The sequence below is a fragment of the Patagioenas fasciata genome, chromosome 3 (assembly GCF_037038585.1).
Source record: "Patagioenas fasciata isolate bPatFas1 chromosome 3, bPatFas1.hap1, whole genome shotgun sequence".
In the NCBI taxonomy this organism is placed as follows: Eukaryota; Metazoa; Chordata; class Aves; order Columbiformes; family Columbidae; genus Patagioenas; species Patagioenas fasciata.
In genome coordinates this window covers 10,964,909-10,990,314 of record NC_092522.1, presented here as the reverse complement: position 1 = coordinate 10,990,314, position 25,406 = coordinate 10,964,909, and the positions used below count along the sequence as shown (strand labels likewise).

The 25,406-nt window shown below is 37.7% G+C and overlaps 1 protein-coding gene across 10 annotated transcripts in view; it reads right to left on the bottom strand.

The window, feature by feature from the left end:
* GPCPD1 (glycerophosphocholine phosphodiesterase 1) overlaps window positions 1-25,406 on the bottom strand; it is a 50,366-nt gene that overhangs the window by 9,776 nt on the left and 15,184 nt on the right. For all 10 annotated transcript variants that reach the window (XM_065833518.2, XM_065833522.2, XM_065833527.2 and 7 more), the window contains exons 5-17: window positions 20,601-20,676; window positions 18,771-18,812; window positions 17,427-17,550; window positions 13,936-14,182; window positions 12,689-12,851; window positions 12,467-12,599; window positions 12,191-12,245; window positions 10,200-10,292; window positions 8,209-8,286; window positions 4,416-4,455; window positions 3,582-3,637; window positions 2,116-2,181; window positions 410-546 (exon numbers count right to left, since the gene is read on the bottom strand). In XM_065833518.2, coding sequence (XP_065689590.1) covers window positions 410-546; window positions 2,116-2,181; window positions 3,582-3,637; window positions 4,416-4,455; window positions 8,209-8,286; window positions 10,200-10,292; window positions 12,191-12,245; window positions 12,467-12,599; window positions 12,689-12,851; window positions 13,936-14,182; window positions 17,427-17,550; window positions 18,771-18,812; window positions 20,601-20,676 — 1,310 coding nt within the window. The remainder of the gene's footprint in view (window positions 1-409; window positions 547-2,115; window positions 2,182-3,581; window positions 3,638-4,415; window positions 4,456-8,208; window positions 8,287-10,199; window positions 10,293-12,190; window positions 12,246-12,466; window positions 12,600-12,688; window positions 12,852-13,935; window positions 14,183-17,426; window positions 17,551-18,770; window positions 18,813-20,600; window positions 20,677-25,406) is intronic.

Genomic DNA, 25,406 nt, shown 5'->3' with positions numbered 1-25,406 from the left:
CACCAAAACAAATACAAGTAATCCGAAGTTCTTTCATTTTCTGTCCTTTTTAAAAGGAAGATATAATAAAAAAAAAAAAATCTAACAATGATTTTGTTTGTAAGTTAGGCTTGTGTACCCGTCAAGTATGACTGAAAAAGACTGTGTGATACCAGAAGAAATCTTGACCTTTTTTGTTGTGTCAAGACTGAAGCACTGAGGAAGGCACTAGACAAACATCCTCCTATTTAATTTTTAGCACAGCTCAGATGGTAAAGTGGTCCCAGCTTAACTCCCAGCTATTTTGGCACCCAAAGTTTAAGTCTAATTAAAACACATGTTATTTGCTTCCCAGTAGGTATTCTTATGTCCAAAGTAAATTTTACCCAATTGAAAAAAAAGTAAACACATTATTTATCTATTAACTTACATCGTACAAATATCTGCATTAAAAGAAGAAAATACAATTCTTCTTCTTCCAGCATTGATCAAAACAGTTTTTAGAATAATATCTAGAAAGAGGTTCATATCAAAGTAAGTTGACAAGTTGCCATCCCACTGTCCGTCCTACAAAAAGAAAGCACAAGTTTCAGCCATTTAAATTAATGCTTACTAAAATTACTTTAACCAGCAATGGTCTCTTGTTAAACCTGAGCAAAATGAGAATCCAGTTTGCCTGTCTGAATACAGAGGTCACTCCTTCAAGTCCACCAAATGCTAGTTACAGCTCTACAGGACTGTCAGTCTGGGAGGTATGGCCACATTCTAACAGCAGTAAGATTCACTGAAAATTCACTGTCTTCAGGAATAGTGTGGCCAGCAGGACTAGAGAAGTGATTGTGTCACTGTGCTCGGTGCTGGTGAGGCCTCACCTTGAATCTTGTGTTCAGTTTTGGGCCCCTCATCATAAGAAAGACATTGAAGTACTGAAGAGAGTGCAGAGGAGGCAACAAAGCTGGTGAGGGGTCTGTAGCACAAGTCTGATGAGGAATGGCTGGGGGAGCTGGGGCTGTTCAGCCTGGAGAAAAGGAGGCTGAGGGGAGACCTTATCACTGGCTACAACTACCTGAAAGGAGGTTGTAGCATGGAGCTTGTTGGTCTCTTCTCCCAAGTAGCAAGTGACAGGACAAGAGGAAATGGCCTCAAGTTGCATCAAGGGAGGTTTAGATTGGATGTTAGGAAAAAATTATTCATGGAAAGGGTTGTTGGGCATTGGAACAGGCTGCCCAGGGAAGTGGTGGACTCATCATCCCTGTACGTGTTTAACAGGCATTTAGACAAGGCTTTTAGGGACATGGTTTAGTGTTAGAGTCACGTTATGGTTGGAATCAACCATCCTGAAGGTCTCTTCCAACCAGAATGATCCTACGATTCTACGAGTCTTGTAATTCCCATCCAAGGAGAAAGTTGCTAGGAAGCCTCTTTTAATTTTGAAAACACAAATGAATTGCATGAAGATCACTACAGATATTTTGCATTGCTATTTCTAAATATAAACCACAACAATAAGATTTCTGGAAATGAATGAGATATCCTTTGTCTATGAGAACAGCAAGTACCAGTCTCCCTGTTGTTGACCTTTCCCAGAGCGTGAGCTTGTCTCCACGCATATGGACTTCCACCTACCACTCTTCCTCGTTTCCACATACCACTCTACCTCCTTTGCTTCTCCAACTCCAGGCTTCCAGTCCTACCCTTGACACTGTTTCCTTCTAGATCGAGCACTAAGCAACCAAGCTGAATTTGCAGTACTGCTGACTAGAAGGAAGATGGTTGCTTGTGTTACTGCACCATGTTGTAGCTGCCCCTGCATCAGATCAGGAAAGTTTGAATTTCTTGCCACTTTCCCATATATAACACGCCTGACCTGTTGCAATCCATTGACTTTAAAAAGGATATTCCACTAAATCAACTCAATCCTGTAAATCATTTCTATTATTTTAAGAGTAAGTTTGTTCATTTCCTAAAGCAGTGCTATTATACTCCCCGTTTTAAACACAGTGGGTTAAAATAAAACAAAAGAGCCACATCAAAAAGAAACAAAATTATGCCTTTTTTTGTAGCTCATACATTGCCAGGTCAAATCACAAGCTTTAGCCATGGGAATGGCAAAGTATCAAAATAAACTGCACTTACCCTTTGTTGACAGATCCATTTTATCTCTATGTTGAACCCAACATCTTCTGAAACAGACTCCAGGACCTGAGAAAATTTCATTATGTAGAGACGCCACAGCAAGGGAGGACAACTAAGAACTATGAGTGTAATTACTGGGGAATACATTGGAATTTAACACCAATGTAACAGCAGAACAAAAAGCTCTGGTTTTCACATTTAACACAAGATAAATATACATCTTTTCCTACTTCAGTTTCTAGTTAGGAAATACATGAAAACTGATAAAATCGTAATGACAAGATTTTGACAAGTTACAAATGCAAGTCAATTCACCTTAACAGGCATAAGAAATGCCCCGTTTGTATTCCTAAAGAAATGTTTTTTACTGCTCCAGGAAGTTTTTCTGAATGCAAAAAGTATCTTAAGTAAAAGTCCCAAGTATAAAATCCATAAACTTGCCATTAGGATGATGAGATCAAAAGCATGTGACGTTCTTGTAAAGAATTACATGTAAGATGACTTCAAATCAAAAGGTGAAGCTAACAGCTAATGAAATTAAGGAAACATTGGTAGATGATTCTTTAACCCTATAAAGATGGCAGGCATAGAAGGGACTAACATACCCTTTCTTATAGGAAGAAAATTAAACCTGGAGAATCAAACCAGGTAGAGGAATGGAACATCAGTAGTTTAGCCTATTACACAAAGTTCTCTACTTTCTGCAGTTATGCAGTAATCTGATTAGACAGTAAAAAACAATAGAGTAGGGCATATGACCTGTAACTGATAGATATTTCATACATGCTCTGATATAAGCCTATAAATAACTGGATATTAATAATTTCTATAATCCAAATAAAAAGCAGTATAATTGTATGAAACAAGACTCTGGAAGACACGTTCATGAGCAGTTCAGACATTAGGAAAAACAGTACGGGGAAAACAAAATAGCAATTCTAGGAAAAAAAACACCGTAAATGGTATCAAACTATATTTGGTCAACAATTGTCAGATGTTTCCGTGCAAAATAAGCCAACACAAAGCCCCAAGTTGGCAAATACTCATAAATGGGAACAAACTTGAAATTCATTTACAATTTCTCCAGGTTTGCTAGATAGCCAAGAGTGTGTGATGAACTGTCAAATGCTTTTTTTTTTTTCAATATTAGTAAACAATTGTTGATCCTTTAAAATGCAGTGCCCAATTGTTAGCGAGCTGTAAAACTGAGTGTATCCTGAGCTATACAACTTGGGTTCCTCAATTAGGAAGCTGAAGATACGAAAACTGTTCCTTTTAAGCATTAAAAAGCCTCCAGTGGCCAACAATAAAGCCTTCCAATCCAAACGATTCTATGGTTCTATAACTGACAACAGAGGCCTAAAGCAAAAACTTAATATTCTCTGGACATGTGCAAAGCTGAAAGAGAAATGCATGTTTTCATGTTCCACAATCGTCATCTCTATTGCTGTATATTCACTGCTTACTCTCTGCAGAGAAGGAAATGGCTGGGTCTCAGAGTTTTCCTCTTCTTTAAAAGATGCTGAAAAGAAATCCAAAATATCAAATCAAAACAGAGCAGCACTGATAAACTGAGCAAGAAAAGTCTGCCTCAAAATCTTAAGGCCTTTAAGAGTAAAGAATGGAATCAGGTCTATCGTTTGATTATCTGAGCCTTCCCTCTAGCAGTGATGTACTCCAAGGATGCTGTTGGCAATTTCTGTTTTGCCAGCGAGAAATTTTGTCAAACCCCTGTCAAAAGTATTGCCAGAATATTTATCAGAAACAGCTTCTCCCATCCCTCACTGTTTCAGTCACTGAATCACATTCAGCAGAAGCAGCCTTGCCTGTCAAGGTTTATTATTTATTTAATCTTTTCACAGACATGTAGGGTGAGGGAGATAACTTTGCCATTTTTCTGTCCCTATAAAGGGGATGGATTAGAACCAAAAATTTACAGCACCAAGACACCCTACAGCAGTTGCCAAAGTTCTTGTTAGCAATTCTGAAGAGCTGCCAAAAAGGTACAGTTAGGGAAGTATAAGATGGAAACATTAGTGGCAACTGTGATACAAATCTATATTTATCTATAGATTCATCTTCTAACCTCCTGTCCCCTCTTCCCAAGGAACTAACTCCCGTTCATGTATTTACTTCTCAGAAAAGAACTGTGCAGCATGCACAAAATTCAAGTAGCTACACAAGCATTTAGAAACATGCAGGAAGAAGCAAAATGTGCTGAGAACAAGTGACTGCAACCACAATATATGTCATTACATAGTAACAAATAGATCTCAAGACTCTTGCAAACTAGTACATACCATTGTGATCTTTTACTTTCAGGGCAGTCACGTGAGCCAGCTGAATGGCGTAAGAAGAGTAAAATTAACAAACACTACACCCATAGATATCTTGCCATAGTTAAAATGTAACTAATTTTCCTTATAAATTGTTTTAAGTTTAAAGGTTTACAGTGTTAGTAATTCGTAAAAGAATAAAGGAAGTCCTAGTACACATCACAATGCCTCACCTACTAATAAAAAGGAGACACAGACTTTCTTGGGCGTTGTAGGTTTTTGGAGAATGCATATTCCTGACTACAGCCACATTGTGAGCCCTCTCTATCGAGTGACTCGTAAAAAGAATCAATTTGAGTGGGGCCCTGAACAAGCCTTTGAACAAATTAAGCGTGAGATAACTCATGCGGTGGCCCTTGGACCAGTCTGAACTGGACTAGATGTTAAAAATGTGCTCTACACCGCAGCCGGAGATAATGGACTTACCTGGAGCCTCTGGCAGAAAGCACCAGGAGAAACCCGAGGTCAACCCTTAGGTTTTTGGAGTCGAGGATACAAAGGATCTGAGGCCAACTATACTCCAACTGAAAAGGAGATACTAGCAGCATATGAAGGAGTTGGAGCTGCTTCAGAAGTGATCGGCACTGAAGCACAGCTCCTCCTGGCACCTCGACTGCCGGTGCTGAGCTGGATGTTCAAAGGGACAGTTCCCTCTCCACATCATGCAACCGAAGTTACATGGAGTAAATGGATTGCACTGATCACACAACAAGCTCAAATTGGAAGTCCCAACCATCCAGGGATATTAGAAGTTATTACAGACTGGCCAGAAAGCAAAGACTTTGGGATGTCTCCAGATGAGGAGGAAGTAAAACGTACTGAAGAAGCACCACCATATAATACGCTTTCAGAGACTGATAAGCAGTATGCACTGTTCACAGATGGATTCTGTCGTCTTGTAGGAAAACATCGAAGGTGGAAAGCTGCTGTGTGGAGTCCCACACGACAAGTTACAGAAGCCACTGAAGGACAAGGTGAATCCAGTCAGTTTGCAGAAGTGAAAGCCATCCAGCTGGCTTTGGACATTGCTGAACGAGAGAAGTGGCCAATACTTTATCTCTATACTGACTCATGGATGGTAGCAAATGCCTTGTGGGGGTGGCTACAGCAATGGAAGAAAAGCAACTGGCAGCGCAGAGGTAAACCCATTTGGGCTGCCACACTGTGGCAAGACATTGCTGCTCGGCTAGAGAGCCTGCCTGTGAAAGTTCGTCATGTAGATGCTCATGTGCCTAAAAGTCGAGCCACCGAGGAACATCTGAACAACCAACAAGCGGATCAAGTTGCTAAGATTAAAGTAGCTGAGGTGGACTTGGACTGGCAACATAAAGGTGAACTTTTCCTAGCTCGGTGGGCCCATGATGCTTCAGGGCATCAAGGTAGAGATGCAACATACAAAGGGGCTCATGATCGAGGGGTGGATTTAACTATGGACACTATTTCACAGGTTATTCATGAATGTGAAACTTGCGCCGAAATCAAACAAGCGAAACGGTTAAAACCTGTATGGTATGGGGGGCGATGGTTAAAGTATAAGTATGGAGAAGCTTGGCAAATTGATTATATTACACTTCCACAAACACGTCAAAGTAAGCGTTATGTACTTACAATGGTGGAAGTAACCACTGGATGGTTGGAAACATATGCCGTACCTCATGCTACAGCCCGAAATACTATCTTGGGCCTTGAGAAGCAAGTCCTTTGGCGGCACGGTACGCCAGAAAGAATTGAATCAGACAATGGTACTCATTTCAAAAACAGTATTATAGACAATTGGGCCAAAGAACATGGTATTGAGTGGGTATATCATATTCCATATCATGCACCAGCCTCTGGGAAGATTGAAAGATACAATGGTTTGTTAAAAACTACACTAAAGGCACTTGGTGGTGGAACCTTTAAAAACTGGGATTCACATTTAGCAAAAGCCACTTGGTTGGTCAACACTAGGGGATCAACCAATCGAGCCGGGCCTGCCCAATCAGAAATTCTACGGACTGTAGAAGGAGATAAAGTCCCTGTAGTACACATGAAAGATATCTTAGGAAAGGCAGTCTGGGTTACTCCAGCCTCAGGCAAAGGCAAACCTATTCGTGGGATTGTTTTTGCCCAGGGACCTGGCAGCACCTGGTGGGTGATGCTTAAGGATGGAGAAGTTCGGTGTGTACCTCAAGGGGATTTGATTTTAGGTGAAAATATGCAATGCTGAACTGTATGATGTGAATTGCCGCACTAACAATGTTTAATAAGTGTCTTTCAGATCAAGACAATGGTGATGAAACCAGAGCTAGCTTCTTCGAGTGGCGCCCGACACCTTCTTCGAAGTTGGTGTCCTTAACCCACAAGCAGTGGTCATGAGATGCACTTGTACCATTTTTCCTGCCCTGGGAGACTGTTGTGACAAAATGAACTTAATGAACTTTTCAAAGGATGGTCCACTGATTAATTACTCCTGTGTATATATGTACATATGTGTATATATATATATATATATATATATATATATATATATATATGTGTATAGTAGTAGTGATTAATTAGATTGTATTGATAGATTGTATTGATATGGTTTAAGTATTCAGTGAATGTCATATTATAAGGGGTGGAATGTCCTGGTTTTGTTAAAAACAAGTTTCTCTTTTAGTGAATTTGCCTGTCAGCTAAAGCCTTCATGTTAGCTGCATTTTCCTGGAGAACCCAACACATGTTTTGGTTAAACCTAGCAATGGAATGCAAACTTATTGATAAGCACGGATGGACATCTCGCGAGAGGGGCAACGAGAAAACTGATGACCGAGAGACTGACCAATGGTGTATAACATTCCATTCACGTGAATACTTCATATAAAAGTGGGAGATCACGAGAATCTCAGCCCTTTTTTGCCTTTTTCCTTCCCTTCTGCTTATGGCCAACATTAGGAGAGGACCTTGCTGGTCGTCCCTGCGAACTGAGGCCTAGTGAGAGACTGAATCCAGCTCCGGTTGGCTACAGAGTCTAATCCAGGACTTTGGGTGCTGGCTCTGCAGTTGCTGAGACTTACAAGATTGGTTTTGTATATTTTGTATTATTTTCTCTATTCTTATTAGTAGCATTAGTAAAACATCTTTAACTTTTCCAACTCTCTTCTCTCTGTCCTTCTTTCCCTCCCGATCGCCTGTCCTGAGTGGGAAGGGGGGAGAGGGAAGGGCAAAAGGGGGAAGTGGGGGGGAGAGGAGGTTAACAATACATCTGCCAGGGTTTGATTGTCACCCCGCAATCTTAACCCTCGACACGAATGAAAGAAAAACAATTTGTTCTAACCAGGCTGTCCAATCCATACCACTGAATCATAGACCCTTCTATACCTCCACATGTACCTCCTAAGAGTAGTTCAACATTATTTGGATCTCTTTTGTTAACGTGAAAACATTTGAAAATTAAATAGACTTTGTGACAGGTATCTTTCTTCTTCAACAAAGACTGCAAAGCATGGGCTTTCAATGAACCATACCACCACTTTCAGCCTTCCTTATTTTCTAAAAATTATCAAATGGATCTACACAAGCGGTCAGGCTATCTTTCTAGAAATATAAGTAATAAAATTTGCTCAAGTATGGTACAAAAGTAATGTTCTTGGAATTAGCTACTTGTTCTACTAGTACAATTTTTAAAATGTGCTCTGCCAAACTATTTATAGTTACTCCAAAAAATAAAGCCCTAAGCTTCATACGCAATTTGGAATTCTACACACAGCATATCTAGCCAAAGCAACAATACCTTCAATAACTGCAGCTGATCAAATGTGAGTTCTTTGACTGCAATCTCAAACAGTTCCAAAGGTTCCGTATCCAGTTTCTTTGAAGAGAAATAATAGATCATTAAGCATCACTGAAAACTACGAAAAAGCCTACATGCTTTCAATATGCTAACATTAAAGGCAACTAATTTTTTCCCTTTTATTGGTAAAAATATAAGTGACATCTTATTATAATACGAGTAAGATCATCAGTTTTCGGGAGACAGCATAGGCACTTGGAAACATAAAGAAGGTGTCAATTTGAAAAAAATCAGATTTGGTCTTTCATACAAGTCGGAAGCTCCAATGTTCTTTCTTCAGAAAGCTTCGCACATTTACTTTGTAAAAAACTTGATCAGTTAATGTATTCAGGAAAAAAGCTTGGAAGTAGAGAAATGCATTAAAAAATATTCCAAGGCAGTTCAGTTTATTATTATCTATCCAATGTGTCAGAAACTAATAAAAAAAGACCAGTGTCCTGGCAAAAATGAGAGAGATGCACACGCTCGCGCCCAAGATAAAAATCTGGTGTAAAAAAAAATTTCTATCAATCTATTTTTTACTTGCCCTCCTCACTATAAAGGAATTTTTACTCAACAAGACAATACCAATTCAATACACACTGAATATGCATTTCCCTTAGTCAAAGTTCCATTCTACAACTGTTCAAATCCAAGCTTCTTCCAAATTCTGATATCACTAGGGGTGTGAGAGTTCAATGACAAGACGACAGAATCTATCTCAGTGTCTGCTCTCCCATACTATTTTCATTTTCACTGACAGAACTAAAAAGGAAGAAAACTACAAGAGAACAGTGTCCAACCTCCTTGCACTGCTGCTGAACACAAGTATTCTGGCCTCAGTGCAGAACATGCAATGGAACAGATAGAAATGCACCTCAGTGGTTTTTGTGTTTTTTGAGTCACCGTTCCTTATGCCTGTGGTTCTTGTCATTAACGACCATGACATTTAATGAAAACATTCAGTTGTCATGCTTTATAAAACTTGGGTATTTGGGAGATATTGTGCAGACTGTTCAAAGCCCTTTTTAAGGAATGCTTATCTGTAAGTACAAGTAACAGTATTATTCCCTGCCTTTTACATTATAGTACTCCTGATGTTTAGAAAAACAGCAGAAAAGAGCTTTTGGTTAAAAAAGAAGGAGCGACGGCAACCTTATGAGGTACACAAGGAGAGAAACAGGACACTTGTTTTCAAGAGCCATTTTCCTGCTCCTAGAACCATCTTAACTCATTTCCTTCTGTTTGACCAAGCAATCCAAAAGCAGTTCTTCAGCCTCACTGTCCCAACAAGACATGCAGTATATTGTTTACCTCACAGTTAAAGGACATGCAAAATGTTGAAGTTAAAAAGGGTTACAGTTAGAAAAACTATTGGAATCCAAGCCATTTGTGGTTAATCAAACTCCCTAAATGAAGGACATCCTCGTTTCTTCCACTTTTCTGCTTTCCACCTACTGGCCACTGCTAGGATACCAAACAAGGTAGACTTTGGTCTGACCTAAAGAGTTTTTATGAGTACATAACTGCTTAAGAGAAGTATACATTTAAGTGGCAGCAGGAGCAAGAAATCATGCTGAGAATCACACTAACTCTCCATCAAAAAAGAAACAACCATAAAAATCTGACAGTCTAAGGGAGTCTCAGGGGTATTACTGAATATAGTGGAGTTACCTTTGTTTTTCTTCCAAACCATAAATCAAAAAAAGCTAAAATATAACTACAACAGCTTGAAGAGTCTCAAACTATTTATCTGAAATGTTGATGTTGCTACTACATCAAGTGGAAAAACTCAGCTTCCGTGCTCTACTTTATGCACATAGTGATGCTGCACGCTTATTCCCATTCCATCACTTTATTCCCCATAACTAGTTATATGAGAGACTGGCTTTTTCTTTTTTTTCCTAGAATAGTCACATTTAAAGACAAAATACAGATATCATCTTCTTTACCTTTTTCATGGCCATGCAACATGTGAGATCGTGGTATACAATAGGCACATGATCTTTAGAAAGATGTACATCAAATTCCACATAAGCTGCTCCCTAAAGAAAATTGAAAAACACACATAACAAAACAAAAACACATGAACTATTTATGCAAAGCACTTCAGAACTGCAGACAAGTTGTCAAGTATCCACACATCCTGGGCATCAACCAGAAGTTGAATGCAACTGGCCGTGACCAGTTAAATCATAACAAAGGATTAGAAATTAAAAACAAGCAAGCGAGACACATATGGGAAAGTATTTTAATTACCATACTGCAGTTCTGAGATACATATATATATATAGATGTAGCTTGCTTAATCTTGTAAACCCTGTGGCAACATTCATGTATTAAAATTTTGATTTCAGAGAAAGGCTAAGATGATGTTTTTAAAGGTAAATGCCCCTGCAGTGCCCGTTCTCCCTCCTCGCCACCCCACAAGTGATTGCTACAAATTGGTAAAGCTCTAGGGAGGTACTTCATATAGTGGGGAGCTTCTGGAGTCACTAGTAATGCAGTAGTGTGTTATAACATGCGCTAGAGCAGAAAGAGCTGTGTCGAGTATTCTCCCATACTTTTCAACTGAATGTTATTTTCTGTTAAGTTTAAAAAGGAAGAAAGATCAAACTAACTTTTTGAAAAGAGGAGGGCCAGAAAGAAACACACAGAAACAATTTTTTTACTTATTTGGGTTGTCTGTAAATCATTCCTTTGAAAGGCCTCCAAAAATAACAATCATCAAATTGTCATCCTGACTGGAACACTCTTCTTCAATCAGTACAGAAATAAAATAGGACAGGCTTTTTTTCCAACACTTTCGTCAGCAGAAATATTTTTAGAGTGGTGGCCTTCAGCTTTTTCAGTCTGCAAACAGTTGAAAGTACTTTTCTGGTAATGCTGCTGATGACTTCATAGTAAATTCCTCCCTCAGTGCATACTTGTGGGCTTTTAAAAGCTACCTATAAACCCACAGTATCCACCCAGAAATTAAGAACTACTGTTCAAAAGGATAATTGAGTAGCTGCCATTTTCTTTTGCTCTGCAGTCAGTCCAGACATTGTGTTCAAATTATACTCTGACGCCCAAACAGGAGAGAGCTTTCAGCTATGACTCTTGAGGAATACAGTACTCCAGAATCAGTAGCCAATAAACATAATACTCCAGATTCTGCTCCCATCCTTTTAACAACTTCAAAAGATGTTTAGTAGGAATCTACATTTAGTGAAAAAGTACCTGAAAAGGCTTAGGAACCCTACCAGTAAGCGGCAGGTGATCCCACAGCAGCATCTTTATGTGATTGTAACCACAGCTCTTCACGGTGAAAACACAAGCTAGACAAGGAACCTCTGAATGCGCCTCTGACTCAAGCTACTCTGCTGCAGCATCTCACTAGACTGTCTGCATCAATCTTATCACACACCACTTCAGTGACCAAGATAAAACGGACCACCTCAACCAAAGAATTTAAGCACCTAAAGCTGGTATCTCCCAAACTGAAAGTCCCATCTCAGAATTCCAAGTCTTAATTGTAGCAAGTACTGAAGAAAAGGATTGTTTTATTCTACCAACTCTGTTCCCAAGTCTCTTTTTTGGACACTAATTTTACATACTCAGCAATCCCTGAGTGAGACCTGTGCCACCTGAGAGTATACTGACAGACTCTTTCGTTCAAAATTATTCCAACCCTATGTCTCTGCAGGGTTGAGATTCAAATATTCCCTGTATTAGAACACCTCCAGAACATATAAAATCGGAGTTTTGACTTTTTTTGAGAAACTTGAGAATGAGAGACTAATCTAGCTATTACTTCTCTCAGGGAACTTCCACAGTGATTTGATAAAAATTTTTATCAGTGCAATTACCATTCACTGTATTGAATCATGGAAATTTAGCAAACAAGCGAGGCTAGTTTTAACTATACAGGTACTATGTGCATGCAAATGTGTGTACATACATGACTAGCAGCATTCCTCAGGGAGGCAATAGTGTTCTCTTGAACTTTAGCAAGCCTGAAATAACACCAAAGAACAAGGTTTTGTTAGATGCAGCATAGCACAAAAGTCCATTGAAACAACAGAAATGTAAATCATTTAGAGAACACCACATTTGACATTGATGTGACTTAAATGATTACAGGTTGTAGCTTTTTATTTTAAACTGTCTGCTTCCCCAATTGCTGTCAGTGAAACCAAACATAATGCCCCCCAAATGAAAATGCAAATGAACTTACTTGGCTGTTGTTGTAGAATTTCCCGCTCCCCTGTGTCCAACATCTAGAGTTGTTCTTGGTTTCCAATATTTTGCATATGAAGCCTTCATATCACAAGTGTATCCCTGGATTGGCTTAATAATTATGTAGTCCACTACAAGAAAAATACCGAACACTTCACATGTCAATAGATAATGGATAACTTCAAGTAAAGTTATCTACATCTGTTTGCATCAACTGTACCTCTGACTTTTCCAATTGTCCTCCTTGGATTTCTGCTCATAATAGCAAGTGTAAGAATCCCAGCACTTTTTCCGAGTTCTGCAATTGTGGATGAGAGGAGGCAGGCAGAACCTACATGACCGGGGAGCACATCGCCTTGTACCACCTTCTCACTTAAATCTTCCTAAAAACAAAACAAACAAAAAACCAAAACGCCTACTGTTATATGTAGGTGAGAATTCTGAACAAACTTTTCTTCCTTGCTCTTCAGGAAGATCTATACAGGCAGTTATGTAACAAAAATTTCTTGTGTGTTACAGAAAACACTAATTTCAGGCTAAAAATTCTTTAATTCTTTAACAGTGTGTTCCAAATTACACTCTGAAATGTGAAACTTTTGATGGAAATCTACAAAACTCATGTACATTTGTTTTTGAAAACTCTTAATTCTGGTAAGCTTCTCAGAACAAAATTGCATGTGTAGAATAGTCTGTCTTGTGAAAAGCCCAAGTCTTGTTTAGAACAAAGATGAACTGGAACAATGTATATGCTTAATATACCTTTGCACTCATTTGCAGGGAAGGATGAGGGCAACTAATATGCAGAATGCACTTGACCGTAGTCAAGTTCAGGAACTATGTAGCTGCTTTACAATTATGAGTGTAAGTGCACTAAGGACATTTTTAGATCAAAAAGAGAATGCTTAAAACTTTCTTCTGCATAAACAGTATGAAGAGAAACAAGTTGTTTTCTTTTAAAAAAGACTTAGATGATTAAGATCTTTCAGGGAAAAAAAAGAAGTTCAAACTAACAGATGTAGTAGTAAGAATCCACAAATATCCAGTTTTAATTTGCACTAGTTAGTTCAGAGAAACCTCTTGTTTATAACTTGAAAATTAAGGTCAAATATTTGTAATGTAACTAGTTCATATACACAGTGTTCAGGTTCAAGAAGGATGAGCAAAACCTAGCTCTGGTAAAGGATAAAAATCAAGCCAACCTAACTACTTGCACACTAAGATTTGAGTCTAATTTGTACTGACTTCTAATAAGCAGAAACTGCAAAACTTTCTGTGCCATATTGAGAAGACCCACAAAACCTTTCTGCAAAATAGGGTAGTAGCCAATAGCCTCATAACTTGTTTACACAAGTCACAAAGGTCAATAATATTAGCAATAGCCCTATCCCAAAGGTACAATCTTCAACGTGATTGACTCTAACTCCCAAAGGCAGACTGGAGTTGCTTCTTAGTGGTAAAGAGACATACCTCAAAAAAATCAAAGATTAATTCCAAGTTATCAGGCTCCATGGTCTGTATTGTGTATTCTATCCACCGGTCTGGCTGCAAAGCATAACCACAGTCTGGCTGAGAGTGTCGACATTTATATTCGTTGTTACTTATTAAGGAGAACTCCACAGTGTTTGCCATTTTCTGAGGGACAGTAGGGGATGTTTTCTCTTGACCCTCTTCATCATCCTCATCTTCCTCTAGGCCTTCTAGAGTCAGTTTTACTCTGCTCAACCAGAAATACAACACAAATGATTAATTTACAGAAGTGTCTTTGGAAATGCTGAAGAGTTAGAAAGAAGCTTGAACAGAAGATCATATAACACAAGAATTCTTCTCAACAGTACCATCTACAGTACAGCACTGCACACAGTGGACTCTCACAAGAGTCAGGTTGCAACTCTTGTCTAAATCTTATTTTAGTCAGATTTAAGTGCTCAAGTCACTTCTAAAACTGGAACCTGGGTAAAAGTGAAAATTGTACTAGTGGTCTGAGAAGCAGCACTCCACCAAATTAATGATTTGGGTTACCAAACAGCCAGCCTTCCTCCACAGGTTGATACCCATAATCACAAAAGGCTAGTGAAAAGCACTGAAAACAGCAATAATCCTCAAGATCAATACCTGAACAGTGGTAGTTGCTAACAGACACACACACACAACTTTAAGTCTCTCTGAACACTGATAAGGCAGATAAATGTATTCCAATAGACATAAACAAGATAGTCTGAAGTAATTAGTAAGTCCCTTCAGAGATCCTGAATGGTCATTTAAAAGTAAACTGAAGGCAATTTCTGAAGAATCCTGGAGTAAGAAGAATAAGCTTCTTTTGTAAGGCTCAGAATTCATTATTATACAGAGCAAACCTTCCACACAGAATTAATTATGCCAGTGATGGAAGCAGATATGAGTAAACCAAATCCCTTTCTGAATCATCTAAGCAACAGATGGAATAAAGAGTTATCATTTAGTTAGATGCCAATTCACTAGTAAAACTGAAGTCATATCTCAAAGAAACAACTACAATCATAGAGATTATTTACACTGAGTCCATGTCCTGGTTTTGGCTAGGATAGAGTTAATTTTCTCCCTAGTAACAGGTATAGTGCTGTGTTTTGGATTTAGTATGACAATCATGTTCACAACACAGTGATGGTTTAGTTGTTGCTAAGCAGTTAAGGGCTTTTCAGCTTCTCATACTGGCCTGCCAACAAGAAGGTGAGGAGTGCACAAAACATTGGGAGGAGACACAGCCAGGACAGCTGACCCCAACTGACCAAAGGGACATTCCACACTATATGACATAATGCTCAGTATATAAAGCTGGAGTAAGGAGGAAGAAGGGGGGACATTCTGAGCGATGGCATTTGTCTTTCCAAGTAACTGTTACATGTGATGGAGACCGGCTTTCCTGGAGATGGCTGAACACCTGCCTGCCAATGGCAAGCAGCGAATGAATTCCTTGTTTGCTTTGCTTGTGTGCATGACTTTTGCTTCACCTATTAAATTGCCTTTATCTCAACCCACGAGTTCAGTCCACATTCTTAATACTCTCATAAAAAAAAGTCACAACACTTGGAAAATGACACTGCCATAGCAAGTAACAGTCACAAAAACTACCTGGGCAGATCTGATCTTTTAGGCAGAATGTGTAAAACAGAGTATCTAGTGAAGGTATCCAGCTTCTAAAGTTTGGATTCCAGACAACTAATTTAGACAAGAAACAGCCTCCAGAAATCGTTCTCTCTACCTACTACAACACACAAGGAAAAATTGCAGAGCTCTAGAGAAAAGGATATCAGTATTAATTCTCACTGAATAATGTTGTATTTAAAAAACTGCCCCCTCATCAGAAGAGTTGGAAGGGGAGGGAATAAAAATAAAAAAAGTCAGACCACCAAAACAGGGCCCACAATACAGAAGTGAATCCCATGTTAACCAAGGGATCTGTAAATCACTTTGACAGTGGTGTGCTGGGAGCTGCTTATACATCACAAGGTAAAAATATTATTTTGAGCAATTAAATATAAAATATAAATATAAAATTGTGTTTGTTGTGTGGGATGTAGGTAGGAGAGAACAGTCTCCAGATCCCTGATATTCAAGAAGGGAAGGAGGTCAAACAGGGCAATAGCACAATCCTCAAAACATCAGGACTAAGATACCCACTTCTGTCAGTCAACTGTACAGTTATAATAATGCCTGCTTTTTGAGACACATCTGCAGATAAAACCATCAAACTGATCTAAACAGCAACAGAAGTGATTAGAGAATGCTATTATCCCCATATGATGGTTTTGGCTGGGATGGAGTTAATTTTCATCCTAGTAGCTAGTAGGGGTCTGTGTTTTGGATTGGTGCTGGAAACAGTGTTGATAGTAGAGAGATGTTTTCCTTATTGCTGAGCAGAGCTCGCACAGAGTCAAAGCCTTTTCTTCTTCTCACACCACCCCACCAGTGAGCCAGCTGGTGGAGCCAGGACAGCTGACCCCAATTCCGCACCATATGATGTCATGCTCAGCATATAAAGCTGAGGGAAGAAGAATAAAGAGGGGGACATTCAGAGTTTTAGTGTTTTGTCTTCCCAAGTAACTATTACATGTGATGGAGCCCTGCTGTCCTGGAGATGGCTGAACACCTGCCTGCGCTTGGCAAGCAGTGAATTAAATTCCGTGTTTGCTTTGCTTGAGTGTGCAGCTTTTGCTTCACCTATTTTACCTTTATCTCAACCCATGAGTCTTCTCACTTTTACTCTTCTGATTCTCTCCTCACTCCCACTGGGGTTAAACCACAATACTCCAACATTCACCTTGACTGGAAATCTGTAATGCCAGTGGAGAACTAACCAGATATTAAATTGAGAGGTATGTTTACTTTGGTAAGGATAAAAAGTAGTAACAAAAAACCTGGAAGCCTTATCCCTTTCCTTTCTCTGTACTTCTGCTTCTATTCTGCTCTTTTCAAGAAGAAAAAAAGAACAAAGAAGAAAATTCTCTGAAAGTAACAGCAGAAAACTTAATAACGCTACAGTTCCAGCCATGAAGCAGAAACACCAAGGCAAGTATGGAATAACTATTTGTGAAAGACACCTGTTATCTGCTGCTTAACTTGTGCTATTGCATCTGCTTTATACATATTTAATAGTTTAATAACTATCAAAAAAGCAAAAGCTGAAAAGTATTAAGTCAGCAGTGAAACTAGCATCGTTTTGTTTGACTGTTCGTCTTCATTTGTTGAATCTGAAGAAACTCTTTTTACGTTGTATTAATAATGAGTTCACTGAAACACGCCACTGATTAAATGTTATCAGCATATTTTTACAAAGTGCTTAAATACTTGGAAATTGGACTGATAGTACACCTCTATTAACAACCCAACATTAATTTAAAGGCTACAGTAAATAAAAAAGAATCACTAGTATTGACAATTAACATCAGATAAATTGCCAACTGAGATGAGCAAGCTCTTACCTAAACCTTGATGTTTTAAATTGCTTCTTAGATATCACTACAGGTGGTTTCTCAGAATAATGCAGACGCAATCTAATTTCTGTTTGACATGTCAGCCACCCAGAATCCACAGTTTCAATACCATCTATCAAAAAACAAGAAGTAGAAGACACTTTAATAGCTTGTTTTAGGGAGATCTAGACAGTTTAACATATAAAAATACAAATACAATTCCTCTGACACCATTTTCCAGACAATCCTCCTTATCTCTTGAGTGCATCCTTTCAACTGTCTTTCCTGAACTACCCAGAACAGACAACAGCTACTGCAGTTGTTTGCTGGCTTTTAAAGGGATTAAATAGGAACCATGATCCTTGCCAGCTTCCTGGGTAAACTGTCTGCAGGAAGGCACTAAGTAGTCCAGTGTTAATTTTACTTATGGTATCAAGGGCTAAGTTCTCCAAAGGTAGACGTAACATTCTGTTGTCTTGAGATCTCTAAATACATGGAATAACACTGACAGAAACTCTGAAGATTCATACGCAACTTGAGACTCCCTGTCTATTGAGACACAGGTGTTATATTAGCTCAGCACAATCGATGCCAGTAAAGCAGCATAAGTCTGCAGGATGGGATATAGCAACAGATATGATGGAGAAACAAAGCATGGAGAAAAGTCCTCAAGCTCAGCACCTGGACAAGGAAAGCCTGCAAAGAGGATGACCAGAAAACACAAGCTGCCAGACAGGGTGCTAAAGCAGACCACACAGTTCCTAGCAAAATGTATCATTTGATAAGGATATGAAGAAAAATGCAAAGATCTAAGACAAGATGTATGAGACATGATGTTAGGCACCACAGAATCGAGCATTAAGTGAGAGGTGGGTTAGAACTGCCAAAAGTGAGACATATGCACACACAAGAACATGAGGTTTGATCTTATGAGAGGTTTTGGCAGTTATGTGCCTAACTGAAGAGGCAGATTGTGTACATTTAGCATGTGATAATATTTTTCTAGGCACAAGGAGCTTTTTCTAAGACTAGGTTTTAAGAGGAAGCTAACACTATTCAGTATTTCCAAAAACATGTGCTCATGATCTAAAGTTCACAGATTTCAACCTTTAAGACCAGCACACTGAGAATATTTCAACTCTTTCTAGCAGTCTTTCATTAACATCAGAAGGGATTACAGATTGAGTGTGAATTCATTAATGATAGATACAAGAATAACAGTATAAGCAGAGAAAACAGTCATTTACAGGCAATTCCTGTCAAAACTAACTTACTAATGCAAATATTTTTCAACTACAACATCATATCTTGTAAAAATCAAATACACAGTAAAGGTCAATGTATCTCACTTACTACGGACTCCAAAGCGTCCATCGTCAATAGTGATTTCATTTTCTAGAATTAAAAGGAGGGGAAAACAATGGAAGAAACTAATTAGTATTCACATTATAAAGAATAATTGCCAAGGTAAATTAATTTTACTTTTCCAGTTCTAAAAGGCACATCTAATAAAAAAGCAGGAAAACTGAAACAGACAAAGAATAAGCATGTTTATTGCAACCTTCTATAAAGCTTTTTCCCAATTTATGCTTTTTCTTAGTTTCCGCAAGAAAAAACAATCAACACACAAAATGCGATAAGAATTTTTACCTAAAGTAATCTGAACTGAGAAAAGCAAGAAGGTTGCATGGTTTCCTAGTTTGCTGCAGTATTTTGTCAATAGTACCTACACCCTACTAGCATCTAAGATGTTTTTCTTGTTAGTGTCAAAGACATCAAAGTTTCTTGCAAACATACAAGAAAGCTGTTCTCCTGCGCATTTACAGATAAATCTTCTAAATCTAATCACAATTAAAATGCTTATTCTGCCCATGTGGCAGAGACCAATCTACGATGAAATACTCAAAATACTCATTTCACAAATATTTCTATCCTTACCCTCTCCAAAGCTTTAATAACCGAAACCTTAAGGCACTAAGTAAATTGACCACCATTACAGAACTGCCGTAGTCTAAACAAACTATACGTTTCTCAAAACATATATCTTAACAAAATTTTGTCTCTATAGCCATTAATCCTGTTTTTTCTAAGAAGAATCACAGGCCTGCCCTCAATTTTTAATAACTACATGCAACAACTCATGACCATAATGACCAAGTGCTAACATCCTGGTTTTGCTGCATTTTCTTAAAGACTGCTTAGGAAGCATTGAGTATTACTTAGGAAAAACAGAAATCCTGACTGTTTGGAATGAAGTTATCCAAATTTAGAGCTAAAGTCTAGACTCTAACAGAGGGGGTAGGCTGCTGTCCTAGTCAGTGACTGACAACTACAGAAACAAATCTCGTTATAGGAACAGAAGCACAACTAACTAAATTGAAGTTAATAAAAGGGAGGGGGGAGACATGATCATGGTACTCTTCATGATTAACAAACAATTTAATGCTAGTTCCTTTCTAAAATACATTTTTTCAATACATCACAAGGTATTTAACAGATGTAAACTCCTAAGTGTGGAGGAAACAACATTTTTCATATGCTAGAAAAGGTAAAACATGCCATCCCATAGCAGCATAAGAGATCTAAATTATGAGCTACATTCAAAAGTTATTTCAGTCACTCTTAAAAACCAACATTTTTCCCTGTTCAGAAAAGCATTAGGAACTTGTATGTAAGTCTGCATGCCAACATTTCTTCCAGCAAAATTAATTTCTGCAAAATTGCCAGGTAAATAAGCCCATTCATGTTTCTATTTACATTAATCCATTACTTAAAGAAGTCTAATTAATAATTTTTTCTTAAAAATTTTACTAATGAAATAGTAGTTACATAAAAACAGCAGTGACTTCACACCCTCCCCCTCCCCACATTTTGTCTGAAAAAATAATATGGATCCTTAGTCTCAAAGAATTAAACTTACAGAAAATTATTATCATTCCTAATTAATAAAAAACCAACCCACATAATCTTAAGGATGGCAGCAAAGAATTTCACATCACATTTTAAAATTACTTATTTATGTATGTATATATATTTGAGAGTAAGGCCCATGTTGTGCACAAAAAAAGTTTATACCTCCAACATATTATTTTAAAACTATAGTTATCAATCCCTCTAAACCAATGTGCAGCATATTAGCAATCTTATGCATATGCCTCAAACAGATGCAGTTGATGCCCATACCTAAAGGGGTAATTGATCGTGGTTGTAGATGAGTCTCCCACGTGTGAACTATGACTTCGCAGGGACCATCGATAGTCTGTAATTTAAAAGTTAAATGTCTGCAATAATTTCTTTTGTTATATCTGATTTTCTACCCATGAAGGTGTTTGGGATGGTTGTAAACTAAACTTACAGATTTAAGAAAAAGGAGAAGAAGAGACAGAAGAAGGGAGGGAGGAAGAAGGAAAGAGAAAGAAAGAAAGAAAGAAAACAGATCAAGCTTGTTTCTTACCCCTGCAACTGCTGATGATGCTATTTGATGTGTCAGGTATACACATGACAAAACTTGTGACAAAGTCTGACAGGGTGCAGAAGTTACATGGAATTATTAAATATTTACTGCTTACAGCCACTCCAATGGACTACTTTAGTTTCCTTCTGATACAAAAGAAGTGTCTCTGAATTCATTAAGTGTGCTTGCTTTTTGCTTAAGATACTGGAGCAACAATTTATGAAAAAACATAACCCACATCTCTAATTCCAAAGAGCACTCAGCATCTACTCATACAGTTAACAGTTGCAGGGGTGGGCTCTCCCTCACAATTTGCTTGACTAATTCAAAGTCTATGAAATACAGTTACTTTAGTTGTGGTACAGGCAAGCAAATTATTCACCATCTAATTAAAACATGAATACTTGGAATTTTGCTGCCTCAAAAGGAAAAAAGACACTGATACAGTCCAATCAGCCAGCAGCAAAGCCCCTGCAGTCTATTTCATTTGAAGCATAATAAAACAGATTCTTCCACTGAAAAAGAGACTACATTTGTTGGCAAACATAGCCAAGACTCAGACAGAAAATCAGAACAGTAACTTAATCTCTTCTTTCAGAACAATTTAAGTTCTAAACTTCCTAGGTTAAAGCTTTCAGGTAACCACTGGCTAACAACAAAAAGAACATCCTGATTTCCAGCTCAGTCACCCTAAAAACTTTCCCCTAACATTGCATGGTTGTTACCATCAGTCATAAGAATCACTGTCATATAACTGCAGAGTTTGTAATTTTGATGACAAAGTTTGTGATTTTGATGACTTGCTACTGCTGCAAGTCATGTAAGCTTTAATGCCAACTTGTCCCACTACTTCAGGTGCCTGTTTAAATAGATTTCAGATCAACAGGGACATCCAGACAAGCTTCAAACTCAGCAGTCTAATTACACAGTACCGTAATGCTTTGTTATCTTACAGCTCACTGAATAAATTCCTTAGCAACAGATGGAATTTCTTGACATATCAAACACATTTAATCTACTATGCTTTTGGATGAGTTAACAGCAAAAGCCAAATACTTTAAAAGCGCTCAATACGACAGGTTTGCTCTGTGAGTCTCAGCTAAAAGCAATTTCATTTTTTTAATTCAGAGGCCTCCATACTTAATGGGTCATGTCAGAATAAAATACATACAATTAAAGTTCTACTTTAAAAATAGAATGCATGTAAATATAAATCAAATAAGAGGATACTGTTGTTTTCAGTTTATTCCTGTTATAGGGCAGTTTTAATTCCCATCTTCTCATTGTTGCAACAATGATCACTTTTGTGGACTTATAGAAAACTAAATAATCCAAAGTTTATTCCCAGTTTTTTCACAGCAGATCCACAGTGTCATTTCACAGTCACAGTTTCCTAAGCTGAAACCTGTGTTTGCCAGCAGGGAGCCAACAATTCCTAACACCGGGCAGACCTGCAAGCTCTCCAACAGTGACTCCCACAAACACAGGCAGAACTTGTAGCTTAAAAACCTGGAAAATGCAAATCTGTTCTTACATGGATTAAGCTGTTTTCTTCAAAAGGTAAGCAAAGGCTTTCCTTGTAGAAACCCCCAACGCACTGTATTAAAGTACCAATATCAGTTTATTTCTTATACTTCTGTTATCATACATTTTCATCTTAGGTTCTAAAATTATGAATGAGAATTAGAGTAACATTATCCCCAAAATAAGCCAAACACACTGGATACATTCAGCAAAATTTCATCCCCTGAAAATAGTACAATGGGCTGGTTATGCATTTAATTATGCACAATCCCTGCTCAGACTGTCTGTGTGTTTATAGGCATTTAAATAATGTTTTAATTACATGTAACAGAAGCCATTGTTACAATGATGTTAAAACACTGATGCAATTTCAGTGACCACATTTGAAAAAGAGCCCAGTTCAGATCAGCCTATAGCAGAAGTAAATGATGTGTCACCAATATTCACGGTACTAAAAAGCCTCTGCTAGGACACTCTTACAAGGGCACCTGTCCAAATGTCACATAAAGCATTCCAGTGGGCAATACGCTGAGACTATAGTAAGTGGCACTGCATGGCATGGATCCCTCCCTACTAACACAGAGATCAAGTCCTCTTACATTGTCAGAAGCTGGGGGGTTCCCCAGTAGCGATTAAGCACCTCTGAAATTAAGGGTAAAATGCCTGTTTAATGTTCCAAACGTTCAAAGCAGTGTGATGCACACTCTGCATTAAGTGCTTGGGTGCTCAACACAATTAAAAAGCGAAAGCACTTCCATGGTTAAATAATAATTTAGTTTCAAACTTCCTGATCCAAGGCAACATAACAGAGTAGGCATTAGGAAAAAAACCCAACACATAACTACATGTCTCCAAGTGCAGTGTACTTCTTAAAACTATGTTTTAAGCATATCAGTCTACTTCAACAACATGAAACAGGTAAAAGTATTAGACTTAACTGCTGATGCTGGATTTCTGACAAAAATCTCCCTGGACTTCTGTACTATATAAGAACCAATAATTATGCACAAAACTAAACAATCAACCAAAACCATTCCTGCCAGAAGTCCTGGGCTAAATAAAGATTTTGTAGCTTTAGTATTTCCAATAACAGTTTAACACACAATCTGCTGTGTCAGCACAGACATGGTAGGGGTGTTCCTGATTTATTATCAGGTTAACCGCATGTTATTAGTCTAACAAAACCTTTTCTAAGGCATTTTGATGTTAAAGACATTACTGGGTCTAGACCTAGGTTTCACCTTTATTACTATATCCCGAGCACTAGATTTACTTTCATTTTAGAAAAGTAAATTTAAGTCTCATTTGACACCTTTAAAATTACACAATATTCTTAAAAGTGTGAAAAATGTTCATCAATGCAGCTTTAAAGACCTGCTACATGTACAGATAGCTTAATTCTTTCACACTTTCCTTGAAGGAAATAACCCTAAACTTGCATGTTTATTTATTGTTCGAAAAACAAATATAGAACATAGCTCAATAGAACAAGGCATGTATTTACTAAGGTTTTCGATATGCATCATGCAAACAATACATATGAGAACATTCTCCTAAAACATACAATACACAGAAGACTTAAATTCCAGCCAAGGGGGTTTTGGTGGGTCATTCCTCCCACAACAAATAGAAGGTACAGGTAGAACAAAACATAGGAAGATTCTCACAGTAAGGTAACTGGTACCAGACTATGTTTAAGAAAAGGGCAAGTCTTGAGCAAAATAGTTTAAATTACTGTCTTATTTCATCAAGTGTATGTATTTACTTTTATTTTAAAATGTTTAAGATTACTCTCATATTGTCCTTAAAATGTTTACAACATAGTAAAAGCTCTTGGTATGCAGGAGCCAAGATTTGCACCAATTTTATAGTACAATGTTTTCTGTGTATACATTCATTTACTTGTATTCCTACAAAAATTCTATGGATTTCAATATAGAGTGTAAAAAAAACCAACATGCTCTCTGTATGTAACCACAATCATGTTAACACCAAAAGGCTTCAGTGCAAACACACCAAACTTAAACCAAACTTCCCATGACAGCGTACTATCCTTCAAGCAAAATAACTTAAAGATCAAATTATGACTTTCTTTTTTTTAAGGGGAAGTAAGAAAAACACTTTCCTATTTGTTTGGTGGGGGGTTTTTTGGTTTTGTTTTGTGGTTTTGTTTTTGTGGGTTTTGGTTTTTGTTTGTTTGTTCATTTGTTTGTTTTCAAAATGTGAATTATTCTATCCACTTTCACATCTAGTCTGTGGCAATATTTTGCATAACGAGAACTATAATTTCTGTGTATAAACATGTATTATCCCCAGCTTTGCTACCACATCTAAGTCAAGAAAGGAACAGTAACTTCAGCTGGATCTGTCTTCAGAGTGATTTAATCAATCATGTGGTATCAAATTCACATATTTGGACTTTAACATATATTTAAGGTGTATTTAAGTTATCCTACTACAGACCATGACACACAAAATTGTGCTGATACAAAAAATCAATAGTGTCTGAGGGATCATATATTGCAAGTCTATCAAATTTAGGAGATTAATCATATGCAATGCCTAATGAAAAAAATACCAACATAAAAATATTCAGAATAATTTAACTTAGAACTGTCTTTTCCTTCTCAGAGTTGTTAATACCAGAGTCCTCCATATACTGTCTCATCTGCACTATATTGTGCATTATATTCCTGTTAGGATTAAAGGATCCTGCTTTTTTGTTTTCTTCAGAAAATTTACAAGAAGAAAACATTGTAGGTGGAATTCTTTTTTTTCAAAAGACTTTATGTTGTAAGGAATAAAGTCCTGTACACTTAATAGGTAAAGGGTGGACACCACTAAGTGGATAACTATGTATCCTGGCAATTTACATACTTTGTTTTGTACAGCGATTTTCTTTTTTCCTCCTTTTTACACATAGTAGCTCTTTATGCTGGTATTCCATAAAATGTATACTTACCTTGGCAGACTCTGCATCACACGGTACATAAAGCATGCACGATACAGAG